This window comes from Metopolophium dirhodum, chromosome 1 (assembly GCF_019925205.1).
Source record: "Metopolophium dirhodum isolate CAU chromosome 1, ASM1992520v1, whole genome shotgun sequence".
NCBI classification, from domain to species: domain Eukaryota; kingdom Metazoa; phylum Arthropoda; class Insecta; order Hemiptera; family Aphididae; genus Metopolophium; species Metopolophium dirhodum.
In genome coordinates this window covers 156,186,074-156,201,662 of record NC_083560.1, presented here as the reverse complement: position 1 = coordinate 156,201,662, position 15,589 = coordinate 156,186,074, and the positions used below count along the sequence as shown (strand labels likewise).

Here is a 15,589-nt window from a genome sequence, read left to right as displayed (position 1 = left end):
CTATTAGGTAGGTATATAATCGTAAAAATCTAAATGTATGTTTTTTGCAAAAAAAACTGTTACTGCAGTATAATTTACGATATTGTTTTCTAAGTGCTAACAATAAAAGGTCATAATTATAGTTGGGAATGTAATTTCCTAATGAAACCCAAAATGTACCCTAAATGAATATGTATATGCCATAAAAATGCAAAACAATACACTTCATTTAAATTAGTTTTTAAACAAAAAATATTTTTATTGAATAAAAAGTTTCCTATTATTTCATATTTTCTATTTTTTATGTATACTTTTAACCTGAAAAAATTATTCTCATTTAATTTCCCATTATACTCTCAATTTCTACGTCATACGGAAATATGGAACGATTCGAAAAATTACAATATATAATATTTGATAAGGTAAAAACAGCACACGTTTAAATCAATGTTATTATTCTAAGTAAAAACCTTAAACAAAAATTTTGAAAAGATAGGTGTTTTGTGTTAAATTCCCTCAAAACAATAAAATGGTTTGAGAAATTATATATATGAACTAAAATTTGAAAATGATTAAAAATCGCAAAATATAAACTTTCTTTTTTTGAATCAAAGTACATTCATGAAACATTGAAACTTTAATATGAATTTATACTGTAAACACATAAAACAGTTGAGTCAATTTTAGGAACAGATCATCAGCACAGCCATATTAAGAATTCTCAATAAAATAATTAAATGGATTCGATCCCATCTGTGTTTTCTAGTTCTTACCATAATATAAGTACATATCATATGCCTAATATCCTACTCATTTGAATTCATCATAAAAAGCACTTTCAGATTAAATTTTTTAATTTTAATAATATTGAATTTAAAAAAAGGTTATACAAATGTAAGGAAGTCGTTTTTAAGAGAATTTAATGACAAACGCAACATGTTATCGGAAATTTTATCACGTAAATAAGTTAGATTGAAAAAATATCGAGACACATAATAACTATCACAAATATTTTTTATAAAGCATAATGCAGAGACACCTAGTAATTGCTTATATGAATATTATTTAAGTGCAAGTTTTTTTTTGAAATACAATTTTTAAAAATAACCTTTATCAACAAACGAAAAACAAAATCATAATATATTTATCATAAATTAAATATTATAAATAAACGATTATTGTAATATCAATAGCATCTATGAAAAAAATAGAAAGTATACTAAAATTATAATCACAGTAGTGACATAAACACAAAAATATAATTAAGGTTACATAAAAAAAAATGAAAAAATATTATCTTTAACGATTGAAATAGTTGTATTAATCTAGACACTTTTACACGTATAACTTATCCCACTTTAAATTATAGTCACTTAAACACATTTTCTAACTCATTTATATTTTTGATTTTAGTGATCACAGCATCCGACAATCGTCTTATTTAAGTAATACGTATTATTACCAATGACTATATTTATAACATTCTAGTGTATTGAAGTTGTTGACTTAACACCAAAGGCTAAGCTAACACTAAACAACAATTTCACTCGAAGATCATTGAAATAAGCATAACCTTTGAGATTCAAAAATTTCATTGTTTACGTACGATAGTATTAAATAAGCAAATAATGTATTTTACGATGAATTTACAATTTTTAATTTATTAATTATAACATTTATACAGAAATCAAAAATTAATAAAATATTTAAAAGTATAATATCGTTAAATTCAAAAATCAAATAACTTTTTAACGTCCAATAAAACCGCCTCTGCAGAAAAAGCATTTTCAAAAGATATTTTGCTAGCTGAAGCAATCCGGCATGTTGAAAACCGAAGCATATTTTACATAACATATCATATTATGTCCCGATGAAAAAACGGATCAAATTGACAGTTTATATAAATAAAATCAATATTTCTTACCGTTATAAAAATGGTGTAAAAATGAATTGTTGTCTTTATATTGATAAACAAAAGAGCAGAAGAAATAACAATCCAAAATACAGAAATATTTTAATGTTGAACATATATAAACTGAGTTTTGAATAAACGCTTATCGATTTCGGGATGGGTTTTTATAAAGAAATCTTATCGATGATTCATTTGTTTGAAGATGTAGTAATGTAATTAAAGACTTAATCATATTTAAGTGATGACATTTACCATTCTCATATTTAAATGTCACTGATTCGATAAATTTTCTTAAATCTGAATAGTAAATACTATGTAAATCCTAACGCTTATCGTTTTTCAGGATGGGTTTTTATAAAGAAATCCTATCGATGATTCATTCCTTGGAGATGTAGTAATGTAATTAAAGATTTAATCATATTTAAAAGATGACATTAAATCTAGTAAAGTGTTGATCAAAATATTTAACCAAACGTAAATTTTAGGCACACATTTTCTACACAGGGTTTTCAGAATTGTTTGGGTCCAGGGTAAAAAAGGCTTTAAAAATCGAACCAATAATCAGATTCTCCCTATTAGAGTGTGAGGAAGACTTAATAGTACAAGTATCAAGAAACAATTACATGCAGATTTTTTGTTCTGTTTTTCACCTTACTTAAAAACGAATCCTTTTAATCAGGTATAAAAATATTTGGTATTTATCGTAAAATGCCGTAGATAGTAAAAAAAAATTAGAAGGTCTAAGTAAGAAAGTCGCATCTTACACTTACTAACATAAACGCCATAATTATATTTATAGATACATAGTCTTATAATAATATGTTAATGGTTATACATTAAGTTTGTAACGGTATAACTGTATAAATACAAAATATGGCACATTGGTATGATTTTTATTAAAAATCATAATATCAGAAAAACGAGAATTTTAGGTGATTAAAAATCAGTTGATGAAAGTTGATGAAAACTTGAATAGGCGTAATTAGTTGGTGACTGGGGGAGTGGGGATTTGCGCCCAATAATATATATCTAGCCTCCACAGAATAGGTACCTACCTACAGATACAAATTAAAAAGTAAGTCATATCAATATCAATTTTAACCAAGCATATTTTGGCAACAAGTTATTTTTCTTATCACCGAATATAATAACTTATAACGAGTTGATAAAATAATAAAATTAATTTAAGGTTTTATTTAATTTTGAAAAATTGTCTTTTTTCTATAACGAATTTTTATCTTTATATATATATATTATTAATATAACTATTAGAGCTACCAGTATCAATGAAAGTATATGCATCGACGTTGTTTACTTTTACTCTAATAATAGCAATAGACAATAGACCTGGTACAGTTGCAGTTAAACAAGCTAGAGTAACCGTGGACACAGATGCGTCATCGGATTTTGTTATTGATCTACATACCTTCAAAAAGTCAAGTCATAAATCAGTGTATTCATTTAATGTATTTAATTTTTGTACGCTGTGTTTTGATATTATATGTATCGCAGTTAAGTGAAATAGTGAGCGTATTATACTCGCATATATATAAAAGTTACATATTATATAAAACAATTCCACGTCGTCATGGACGAGAAGAAAATATTGGTCGACAGACTCGCCATTCACAATTAATCAAGCCGTTTAGGAGGAGTTCATTGAAATACTTGGTATAACTTTGATACCTTAGAGTTAAATTATAAAGTTACGTACAAACAGCACGGGGTCCGCGATCTACCACAGGTAGATTGCCTACCTGATAATATACTACTGCGAATCAGAATTTTTATTTTAAGGAACAGAAAAGCTAAGATAAATTTTGAACAACATAATCTGAATATTATATAACGAATTCATTAAAGTTTGAATCATTTAGAGTTGGTACATTTAACGGGAATCGAAGTGTACGAGATCAGCTAGTTTGTTATAGAAATTAAGACATTTTTTATATGTACCTATAAAAGTAATTATAATTTGATACCTTGGTACTTGTTACAAATATTTTATTATTTTTTATTTTTTATGAATCAAATATTTGTTGAATTCGTTGATTGTGTGATCTAAACGTTGTTTTTCTGCTAAGGCCATTTGATGGAAACGTCCTTTAGATGCCAGGTGTTTCAGATACTGTGTTTGAAGGAAAACGGTGACGGTGACCGGTAAAATCCGATCGTCTGTTTGGTCTTTCATATAGTTACGAATACACAAAACGTACGTAAAACGCTATTACCAATTCAAATAGTCAAATATCTACGTAACCTTATGGAAATCTGGCATCATTGCACTAAAATCTTAGGTACAAAACGTACGGAATCGGGTGCCTTAATGATCTGAGTTTTGAATAAATCCTTATCGTTTTTCGGAATCGGTTTTTATAAAGAAATCTTATCGATGATTCATTCCTTGAAGTTGTACTAATATAATTAAAGATTTAAGCATATTTAAAAGATGACATTTACCATTCTCATATTTAAATGTCACTAGTTCGATAATTATTGTTTTTCTTAAATATGAATAGTAATGCTATGATAAAATGTTATGCATTTATCAATGTAATTATTAAAATTTTATTAAAACACAAAGTATCTATCACAGCGGTTCCCAACCTTTTTGAGACTATTACCCATAAGTCAGGTTAGCTATTAACATATACCCCCGACCCAAAAAAAAAGTTGAGTAAAAAAAAAAACAAAACAAAATATATATTATGATGATAATTATAATTTATTTTATTTTTTCAAACAAAGAAAATAAGAGTTTTTATTACGACTATGAACATTAATGAGACGGTTGATATTGCTTTTTTCTAACAATTTCTTTAATATTCTATTCAGTTTCGGCCAATGCACATCTTAGGTCGTGTTCCAAGTTTAATCGGTTTCTTGCTTTTGTTTTCATTGTTACCATTGTTGAAAATCCACTTTCACACCTGTACGTTGTGGAAAAAGGGATCAGTATTTTCAAGGCTTTTTCTGATAATAATGGATACTCGCCACCAATTTTTCGCCAAAATGTTGCTAGTAGTGTGTTATAAAAATCTATTTTCTGTGTGTTGTCTTCACGAAGTCCTAAAAATTGTGATTTGGTTTCAATTTCAGTATCTGGAAATACATTTTCATCCACTGAAAAGGGTCTTAGCACCCAAGCATTTACTTGACGATTTTTTAAATCTGGAAAATATTTACCGATTGAATCTACTACTGATAATAAGTGAAGAGCTATTTGGTCTGTGAATGAACATTTTTCATTTCTTTCGTCGAGCACCATTGTTAGTTCTGGGAACATTGAAATGTCCTCGACATCAATTCTGCGTTGGTAAAGTTGCAATTTACGAAGAAAACTAAAAACCTTATCTTGAGCAGTTAAAATATTCGTCATATTTCCTTGCAAACAGAGATTAAGTGTATTTATTTATCCGAAGAAATCCGCAAGATATGCCAGTTTAGAAATAAATACATTATCTGTTATTTGAGCGTGAAACTCTTTCTCCTTTACCTTCCCTGATTTTCTCCTTTCTAGAAATAAAGCAATTTCTTCTCGGAGCTCAAGCACTCGGTGCAACACCTTGCCTCTCGACAACCAACGTACCTCTGTGTGGAACAACAAGACGTCGAATTTTCCTCCCAGTTCATTACATAAGTCCTTAAAAATTCTTGTATTTGTCGCACTGCTTCGGATGTAGTTAACAATTTTCACTACACGAGTAAATGTGTCCATTAAATCAGGTGGAAGAGTTTTCATTGCCAAAGCATAACGGTGTATAATGCAGTGATTAAATAATGCAAATGAAGCAACTTCTTTCATTAATGTTTGGAAACCAGAATGAATGCCCAACATGGCTGGTGCTCCATCTGTACAGACACCTATTAACTTCGACCACTGCAGCTCATTTTCATCGACAAAATTTTTCACTGTCCGAAAAACATCTTCACTGCGTGTAGTAGTACTCAGTGATTCTGAGAATAAGTATTCTTCTTTTATGTCGTCACCCTTTATGTATCGAACATAGACAAGTAGCTGGGAACAAGATGCAACGTCGGTCGACTCATCTAACTGTAAGGCGAAGAAAGGACTTGACTTTATTTTATTGAGCACTGTGTCCAAAATATTTTTGCTCATATCCTCGATACGATTTTTGATAGTGTTGTTAGAAAGTGATATCTTATTTATCTTTTCAAAATGTTGCTCTCCAAGAACAAGTTTTACTGCATCTAGTATACACGGTTTGATAAGATTTTCTCCAATTGTATGAGGTTTCTTGTTTTTTGCGATTCGTAGAGCGATGCAATATGAAGCTTCAAGACCAGCTTCAGTTGACTGAAAAAAGTAACCGGATGAATCCATACGTGCATTTTTTAACGCATCTTCTTTACGTTTGAAAAATGCAATATCTTTTTCTGCAAACTGAGAATGACTTCTCTCAAAATGTTCTTTTAATTTGCTTGGTTTCATACTTTCAGTTGTGAGAGCTTTGTTGCACAGAACACATTGAGGCTTCTCGACACTTTTATCAACAAACTTAGTAAAACCCCATTGTAGAAAAGCTTCTTTGTATGACCGTTTTTTCCCTTGTGACATGGTTCCTGATTCAAAGGAAAATTATTAAAATCCAACATAAAAAAATATAAAATTATTTTACTCACCTACTTTTACTTCACGACAAAATAATCAGAAAATCGACAATACTGATCGATATTCAGTAGACGGCACAGACAAGTACACTAATGAACAAACAGTGAATGACTGACTGATGGTAAAAGATTAAAACCATTAAATTAAATATCGATATAATTTTATAATAATAGAATATAAAATGTGTAGACAATTGTACAACAAAAATAATTCCAGGAAATTCAATATAATGTAATATTCTAAGTATTATTTGAAGATAATAAAATTATCAGTGTCATTAGGACATAAAATAAGGTATTTCCCAAAACTATTAAAAACAATATTATATTATTACAATTTCATTTACAGTCATAATACACATGAGTAAATGGATAATAAGTACTTAAAATACAAGTTTAACTTTTACCCCCCAAAAAATCGTGTTTTTAAGACTTAGGGGTTGATAGATTCTATCATTATTAATATAACATTTAATTTTATGAAGAACAAAATTAATCCAAGCAATTACATCGAAAGACCAAAATAATTAAAATGTAACCAATAACAATGAAACATTTCATACATTTAAACTACAAAATTATTCTTAAACTTTAAATATTTCATCGTATATCTACAAATAAAAAAGAGTTTAAATAATATGTTGAAAATGTTATGGTATAGACAATTTGAAAATTTCAAGTATCGACTTTTATTTGTTTTTGTATAATATATATTATTGTTTTTACTAGTCATTAAGAATGACATTTTCAAAATATAGTTTTAGTTTTATGAACACCAAAACCTGTTTTTAAAAATAAAAAATTGTGCATATGTATTTTTAATGATTTTCAACTTCTATTGTAATAATATATCAGGAGACTTTCATTCAATTTTCAAGCTTTTTTACCCAACAAACAAACTTTAAAAAAAAAAAAACTAAAAAAATTGAAAACTGATAATAATGTCCGTAAACAGCTCAAAAAGAGACGAATTATTTTCAAAATTTGATGGTGTATAGAAAATGAAAATATAAACATTCAGTAAAATGTTCTTGTATCTACAGTTATTCGTTTTTGAATAACAATAAAATAACAAAACCACTACATGAGAAGTCGAGTGAATATCCAATATGTAAAAATATAAATTTCAAACGCTTATAAAAATTAAATTTTATTTGTTTGTAGACATTTTTTTTTTTTTTTGATAAAGGTAGACAAATTTATGAGAAATCTTATATTACATTATCAAATCTTAAATATAAAAATAAAATATTTTATAAATTCTCATTTCAAAATAATTTGCTAATTTTCGTGACTTTTCCGTATTTTGTCAATATTTGAACTTTAAATGCTCATAAATAAAAACTGTGACTAAGGATTTTTATTATTTTTCAAATATCATTGTAAAAATATAGTAGAAGCCTTGTATTAAATTTTCAAGCTTTTTTATCTGACGAATAAAGTTTTATTGACATTCATAGAAAAAAATACTAATAAAATTGGAAACAGAAAATGTTCCTAAATAGTTCAAAACAAATCAAAATAGTTTGAAAATGTTATCTTACAATTTAACAAAAGGTTGTATAATATAACAAAATATATTATATGGTTCGGTAAATAAGTTTCATCATTACATACTCATATTAAATATATATAGCAATTTAAAACGAATTTATGAACTGTATGCTTATTATTAAGTCATAAAACAACTCTTAACAGATTGCGGTTTATGTGAAACTTTTTACTCATATCTACCGGCTACCATAATCCTAAAATAAAAGGCTAGAATTTTAGTCTATTGATTTAAGTAACTATATCTGTTTAGACGCTGTTCGAAAACTATGGTATGTGAGATTAACATTTTCATCAATATAGGACTTGGGTTTCTGGATAATTGTATTCAATAACATACGAAATTCACATTGACTTAATTTCAGAGGCGTCATTTAGGGTGGGGCAACTTGGGAATGTGCCCCAGTCTAGTATTTACATCAACATTAAGTCAGCACATTTACTATACCTCCCCCATCCTTAACCACTATGATAGTGCCATAGAGAATGCTATGAGAATCTAAGTGAAAAAAATGTTCGCCCACAGGGCCCACGATGTGGCAGAAGGATGCCAAGCCAACTTTTAAAAAATCACCTAGTCGTCTAAACTAGTTTCTATATAATTTTAAATTATATTATAATACACTTTGTATTATATTATTATATTATTTATTCATTTTTTTTTTTTTAGTTATTCATTTAAAACATTAAACAAAATTAAAAAATATAACTGTTGTAGTAATTATGAATTACATTTAAAAATTTGTATAAATCGTATTATATTATGTCGTATTAAAAACAACTGTCAACTATTGTACGTCACGTATTGAATAAAATATGTCGCCTAATTTACTAAACGAGAGGTGCCTGATATATTTTCTGTATTTCTACTGCTTTATATTGCTTATATCCGTTGAAAAGACGGTGTTGTAATTTTAATTAAAATATGTTTATCGATCAGTTGTTTTTATAAAGGATTATATCAATTTCGTTGATTAAAATTAATTCAATGTGAATTTCGTATGTTATTGAATACAATTATCCAGAAACCCAAGTCCAATCTTGATGAAAATGTTAATCTCACATATCATAGTTTTCAAGCAGCGTCTAATCAGTTATAGTTACTTACATCTGTAGACCAATATTCTAGCCTGTTATTTTATGATTATGGTTACCGGTAGATGAGTTAAAAGTTTCGCATAAATCAGGAATACCGCAATCTGTTAAGAGTTGTTTTATGAATTAATAATGTGCATACAGTTCATAAATTCGTTCCAAATTGCTATATTATATATATTTAATATGAGTTTCCAAATTGATGAAACTTATTAACCGGACCATAAAAAATATTTTGTTACATTATAAAACCTGTTGTTATAAGGGAATATACTATAATATGTCCTTTAAAAATTATTTTGTAGTTAAAAATGTATAAAATGTTCAACTTTTATAGCTCTGAATAGAATACTAACAACAAGGTTCCACATGAGTAGGTTAGGTTCCTGAGTAGGTGATTCTGTAACCAAAAAATCTCAAAAATATAAATCACGGTTTTTTTTATAGTTATTGTATTTTTAAATTCGGAGGAACCTACTTTTAAATAACCAAGTATAAGGATTTTAGTTATTTTGATGTAATTTTATAATATTAATTCACTGTAAATATACTGTATTGTAAAATTTAATCTTAATGTTTTAATTTACTTGTATTATAAATGTTTTCTTTACAATAAAATGTATTATGAAAAAAAAAAAAAAAACTGTATTGATAATAAGTAATATCAATATAAATATAATATAAGATATCCAAACTGACAAACTGTCATCGCTCAGATTCGTTTATCGTATACAATGATTTATAATATCATTGATTTCAAATTTAAACCATCCATTATTTTACTGTGATCCACTTGAAACCTTTTTTACAGCAAAGTGACATCCACTTAACAATCATGATTTTTTTTTTATGGGTTTTTTTTTATGTAATGATTTGTTTGCATGATATCTTCTTAGTCTGATGTGTTTCCATTTATTGGCATCATTAAGTGCGTTGATGTCTGTGAATTTATGTAATTATATTGATTCAAGTTATAGAAATAAATTATTTTATGTATTTAATAACATATTTAAACTGCGTTTTAATTTTCTACACTGATGTATGTTCGTTATTGGTCCCAAAACATTTTAAGTATTTATAAATGTAGAAAGTAGAAATATAATATGTTACACGACTATAAAGTTATTTTATGAAAATAAGTGGAAATAAAACGTGGGAAAGCGCTAATAAAACATGCAAGGCCAAATTGGTCTTCAACAAAGACAAAACTTTACTACAAGAAAAATCAGTTTTGGATCATGATCATGAAGCATATTCTACAATTTAATGTCAAGCAGTAAGTAATAATATCAAACGAAAAATATCTGAAAGCAATATAAACAAAATGCCATCTAAAATAACAAGATTTGAACTTCGCAGTTTAGGAAACGATACACAATCACTGACCTATGATACTTCATATATTCGTAGAAATATATATAATAAAAAAACCAAATACCACCCACCACTTACCAGGGATATTAATGAAGTACATGAAGTTCTAATAAATATGCATATTATGACTAACAAAAATGTAAACGTATTGCTAATAAATGATAAGAAAACAAATATAATTATATTTACATATCTCACAAATTTAAAATACTTATGTTCTATGGAAAAAAAAATTATGGACGGAACATTGGTAGTTATTACTAATTTATTAGCATACAAATAATCATAATAATATAATAATATAATATTATTATAAATCGACAAAATAACTTTGAACACAGGATAACGTGATTTATCTTTATCTTTGGCAGGATGAAAGACGGCTATGAATGTGAGCGTGTATAATATATTGTTTCATTGTTTATAATTTTTTATAACTTATAAAACAAGTTAACAGTTACATATTATATTGAATTGTTCCAAAAGTTGAAACGGCTATTTTTTTTAAATGAAACATTTACATTTTTCAATAACTAATTATATTTAACAAATAATAAGACCTAAATGTAATACCTTTATTATTAATAAACAATTTGCCTGTGAAATTTTATTAGATAATAGTTTATAACTATAAATACATTACATTAATTACAGCTTTACTTGTGTCATAGGAGGTAGATCGACATGCAATTACTCGTACAATGTGATGGCATGTCTGAAGAAGCAGCTAGATCTCGACAGGTCAACTTAAAACTCATAAGCGTTACATGGATTGCCCACGATTATATATATGTATATATTATATATTGTATATATATAGTCAATCAAAAAGCTAAAATATGATGCTATTTAAGTATAATTTGTTACATTTAGATTGATAATAATTGTCTCTAATTTAATTATTTTCTTACTAATAAAATATATCTAATAAAACTTTTATGAAATAATGTATGCATGTGAATGACTATATAAATTTACAAGCTATACGATTTATAATTGATCATGGTTCCAATCTTAAAAAATAATGCATATTATATTACCCAATAAACGTTAAGAATATTCCTATACCACACGGTTTATTGTAGCAACCATTGTTGTTGCCAATTTGCAACCGCATTGACGCAGTTTAACTGTGTGGCTCATTTCTAGTCGTTTTTGGAAGCCGGAATGATCACTTCATCGAGTTTACATATTAAGGTGTATACAACTTAAGACACATTTAAACTTTGCCCCATATTAAAATATGTCTGCATTTGCCACTAAAGTTACCATTTTAAATAATTAACTGCCTAAACTATACATTTCTTTTAGATGTTTGGTTGCAGACATAAAAACTGAAAAAAATTGTCATGAAAAATGTTATAAATTATTACATACTCTAAATGTGTAATGAAATGGTTATCGAGAATAGTTTTAATAGTGTTGTTTTATTATTAATAAAGATTTGTTCCTCTTCCTACTTACATAGAATTTAAAATACAAATATTTGTAATACTTTTTTTATTAAATAAAGCTTTATATAAAAAAATTGCTTTGAATTAACAATTTGAATATAACATTATAAATTATATATAAATAATAAAATAGTAATAAGTACCCACAATGTTATACATTTCTACTGCTATATATTACTAATATACCTACAATTGTATATTTTACTTATTAAACATAATATTGTTTATGAAGGTTATTGTTTTATACTTTATATTAATAAAAACGGAAACAATATCATTTATGGATAACACAATACGGAATTACAAAAGATGCACTATTTATAAATAGGAAAAAAATAAGAAATACATAATTACTCCGTGAGAAACACAAACACATGGCGAAGGAACAGTGATTTGTGATTAAACCCCATGTAATTAATCCACTGCTGCAGTGGGGTGGTGAACTAAACATTTTCCAGAGTCCAGTTACAATTATCCCAAGTATTTATGCATGTATTAATTTAATATAACAAGTTATATTTCAGATCGTTATTGACTACCTATTGAGAATATAAAATTAAATTTACTAGGGGACCCAATAGCTATCACCCACCCATCTATTTAAGAAAGCTGTCGCCTCTGAAATTACCGTTCGCCACGCCACTACACTGCTGCATAATTGACAAACAAGAGCTAACCCAATTCTGTAGCCTGTAAGAGTTCACAAAAGACATAACCTGCCCGAACGCCCAGAACCTATATTTATGAGAATTACACGGGTTCGAATGTCTTAGAAGTTAGAAGTCAGCGTAGCATCTAAGTGTCAAGCACATGAAATACAATAATAATTATATTTTTCAATAATACAATAATTCCATATTATAAATAGCAATGGCCTAACATATCTACAGTAGTACACTTTAAACTCTTGGGAATTCATTAATATACCTAGGTCGTTAAGCTATTGAGTATTCAGTGAATGGTATTGTTGCATGACGAGTTGCATGAACAATCACTAAACATTTATAGATTCAATAGTGGTCCCTTTAATGTGATTTAGTGGCCCATTATTGGTAAATTACATTTTATTGAACCATCAAATTATTTAATTGTTCATGCCAAATCGTCAAATCATATCATCACATCAGCCAAGAAATTGAACGGGGAATCAGCAGCATAGATATTATCTACCAAACCAGGGCATCAGCTTTACCGTAGGTAAACCGTTATGATCATTGTAATAAAATAAATACTTACCCTCGTTGAGTTCATATTCAGTTTCCAACATGTCCAAACTAAATGAGCAGTTATCGGAGGGCTATTGCGGACTCATGACGAGTTGCATGAAAATCTTTGTAAAGGGTAAACTCCGGATGTATTTATCAGATCTTCTGGAATATATTTTTTTTTAAACAAAAGAGTATATCACAGAAAGGTTTCCATAAAAAAAAATTTTAGAAAAATCTAGCGGAAAATTTGGAAATTTGGTTGTCAAAAATACAACAGTGACGCAACAGGTTAGGTTAGGAGTTAGGTTAGGATTTTGTATTAATTGATTATAATCGTAATTCACCATACGTAGAATACGACAAACTTGTAATAACTTTGGTACTTAAGAGTTAAATCATACAATCCGTGGGTTCGTGATACCTAACCTAACCGCAGGTAGATTGCCTAACTGATAATATACTGCTGTGAACCAGAATTTTTATTTCGGGCAATGGAAAAGTTAAGATTAATTTTGGACACCATACACCAAATATTAAATAACGCATTGATCAAAGTTTGAGTCGTATATAGTTTGTACATTTAACAGGTAAAGAAGTGAACGGGATCATCTAGTAACAATATAAAATATCCAGACTGACAAACCGTTTCCATTCAGAATCGTTTTTCCTATACAATGATAAGATATCATTTAATTCAAATTTAATACAATTCATTATACTGTGACCCACTTGTAACCTACTGTAGTAACAATTTCGACGTGTGACGATCGTGTGATTTTGGTTATGTGAACAGAACTGAATAATTAAGCGGTCCCCAACTAGCATAAGATATTCATGGTATATTCTATCAATCTTCCTTTTAATTATTTTATTCATAATACTGAAGAATATGAATAAAATATGCGATGGATCGTTTTTTAAGATTATTACAACTATAAATATTTTATTCCAAGTAAAGTAATATTCATAAAAGAATAATTATTGGAGAATAATCTATAGACATGATGTTACAGATAATAAATGAATATTAATTTTGTAATAATATATTCCCGATCAATTTATCATAATTTATTTTAGTCAAATGTATGAATATTCTTAGAGTGATAACTGTTTAATTCTTAATGAATATCTACTGAAAAATAATCTATAGATATGATGTTACAGATAATAAATGAATATTCATTATGTAATAATATTTTCCCGATCAATTTATCATAATTTATTTTAGTCAAATGTATGAATATTCTTAGAGTGATAACTTAATGTTTAATCTCCAGGATGTGTGTAGTCTCCATGGAGATAATATTGTAAGATGCATCTTACAATTATGTATATAAAACATAGCAAAGACTATTTTTCGTGAGAAAGAACCGAGAAGGCTACAGTCATAACTCATAATTAAGAAACAAAATTTTCACTACATAAATAGAAGAACTTTGGATGTAAAAATATCGTTTTTTCGTATGTGTGATATCAAAAAAATAAAAACCATATTTCACAGATAATATTGTTCTAAACTATATTGTATATTATAAATTTGGAGTCTTAACTATCACTACATGTCTATATCCTGAGTGGTTCTAATTTGCGCATAACAGTTTTTGCTATGATGTAGATTGTAGATTATTCTAATACGGTGACAACACATAATATGCAGGTGTCGGGTGTAGCGTCCTCTAAAATTTAGAGTCTAAATGAATATCTGCTGAAAAATAATCTATGGACATGCTGTTACAAATAATCAATGAATATTCAGCAAAACATAATATTATGTAGTATATTGCTCGCTCATGGTGACATGTACGTGCACGTGCGGGAGTCATTTCTTTACACTATAGTCACACAGTACAAGTACACATCACACTGTTATACTACATTCACGCGACACGACAAAGACACGCCCACTAAAGAAATTGCCTATATTCAACTTATTGAAAACAATCGACATTCGGCATACGGTATATCGTCAATAATATATAGAATTACGTCATGGGTTTTCTTAAGATAATTGTTTTCGATGTCTGCACTAATTGTCCGTTATACTAATCATTTATCAGACATTCTCACATTTCCAGAGTCTAGACTGCATAGAACTTACACGCGCTGCAGTGTACTTCTCAACGAAAAAGTTGTTGACTATTGTCAAGACTCGCGAATTTGTTACATACCTACGTTTACAAGTGCCCTGCATAGTGCATAGTTTTTGCAATGGATGTTAATAATTTGTGAGTGTAATATAATCGCGACCACGACTCGACTGTTTTTCTTTGATTAAATCAAATTATAATTCCTTAAAAACGTGTTAATTTGTTACATGAATATTATCTAATAATATTGTCAATATTATAATTATTATACTCGCGTATTATCGTGTTATAATTCGT

General features: G+C 27.9%; 2 protein-coding genes and 1 pseudogene across 2 annotated transcripts; 1 reads left to right on the top strand and 2 right to left on the bottom strand.

The window, feature by feature from the left end:
• Window positions 1-4,718: 4,718 nt before the first annotated feature.
• LOC132933423 (protein FAM200A-like) lies at window positions 4,719-5,270 on the bottom strand. The gene has a single exon (XM_060999713.1). It carries the CDS (start codon window positions 5,268-5,270, stop codon window positions 4,719-4,721), a length of 552 nt encoding a protein of 183 aa, XP_060855696.1.
• A 33-nt stretch (window positions 5,271-5,303) lies between these two features.
• Window positions 5,304-6,470, bottom strand: LOC132933422 (zinc finger BED domain-containing protein 5-like). Its single transcript, XM_060999712.1, has one exon. The coding sequence runs from the start codon at window positions 6,468-6,470 to the stop codon at window positions 5,304-5,306; it is 1,167 nt and encodes a 388-aa protein (XP_060855695.1).
• Window positions 6,471-10,298: 3,828 nt separating this feature from the next.
• On the top strand, window positions 10,299-10,932 carry LOC132933421 (uncharacterized; annotated as a pseudogene).
• The last annotated feature ends 4,657 nt before the right edge of the window (window positions 10,933-15,589 follow it).

Excerpts from the sequence above, each read along its gene's own strand:
- LOC132933423 (XM_060999713.1), bottom strand. The coding sequence starts at position 5,270 with ATGACGAATATTTTAACTGCTCAAGATAAGGTTTTTAGTTTTCTTCGT.
- LOC132933422 (XM_060999712.1), bottom strand. The coding sequence starts at position 6,470 with ATGTCACAAGGGAAAAAACGGTCATACAAAGAAGCTTTTCTACAATGG.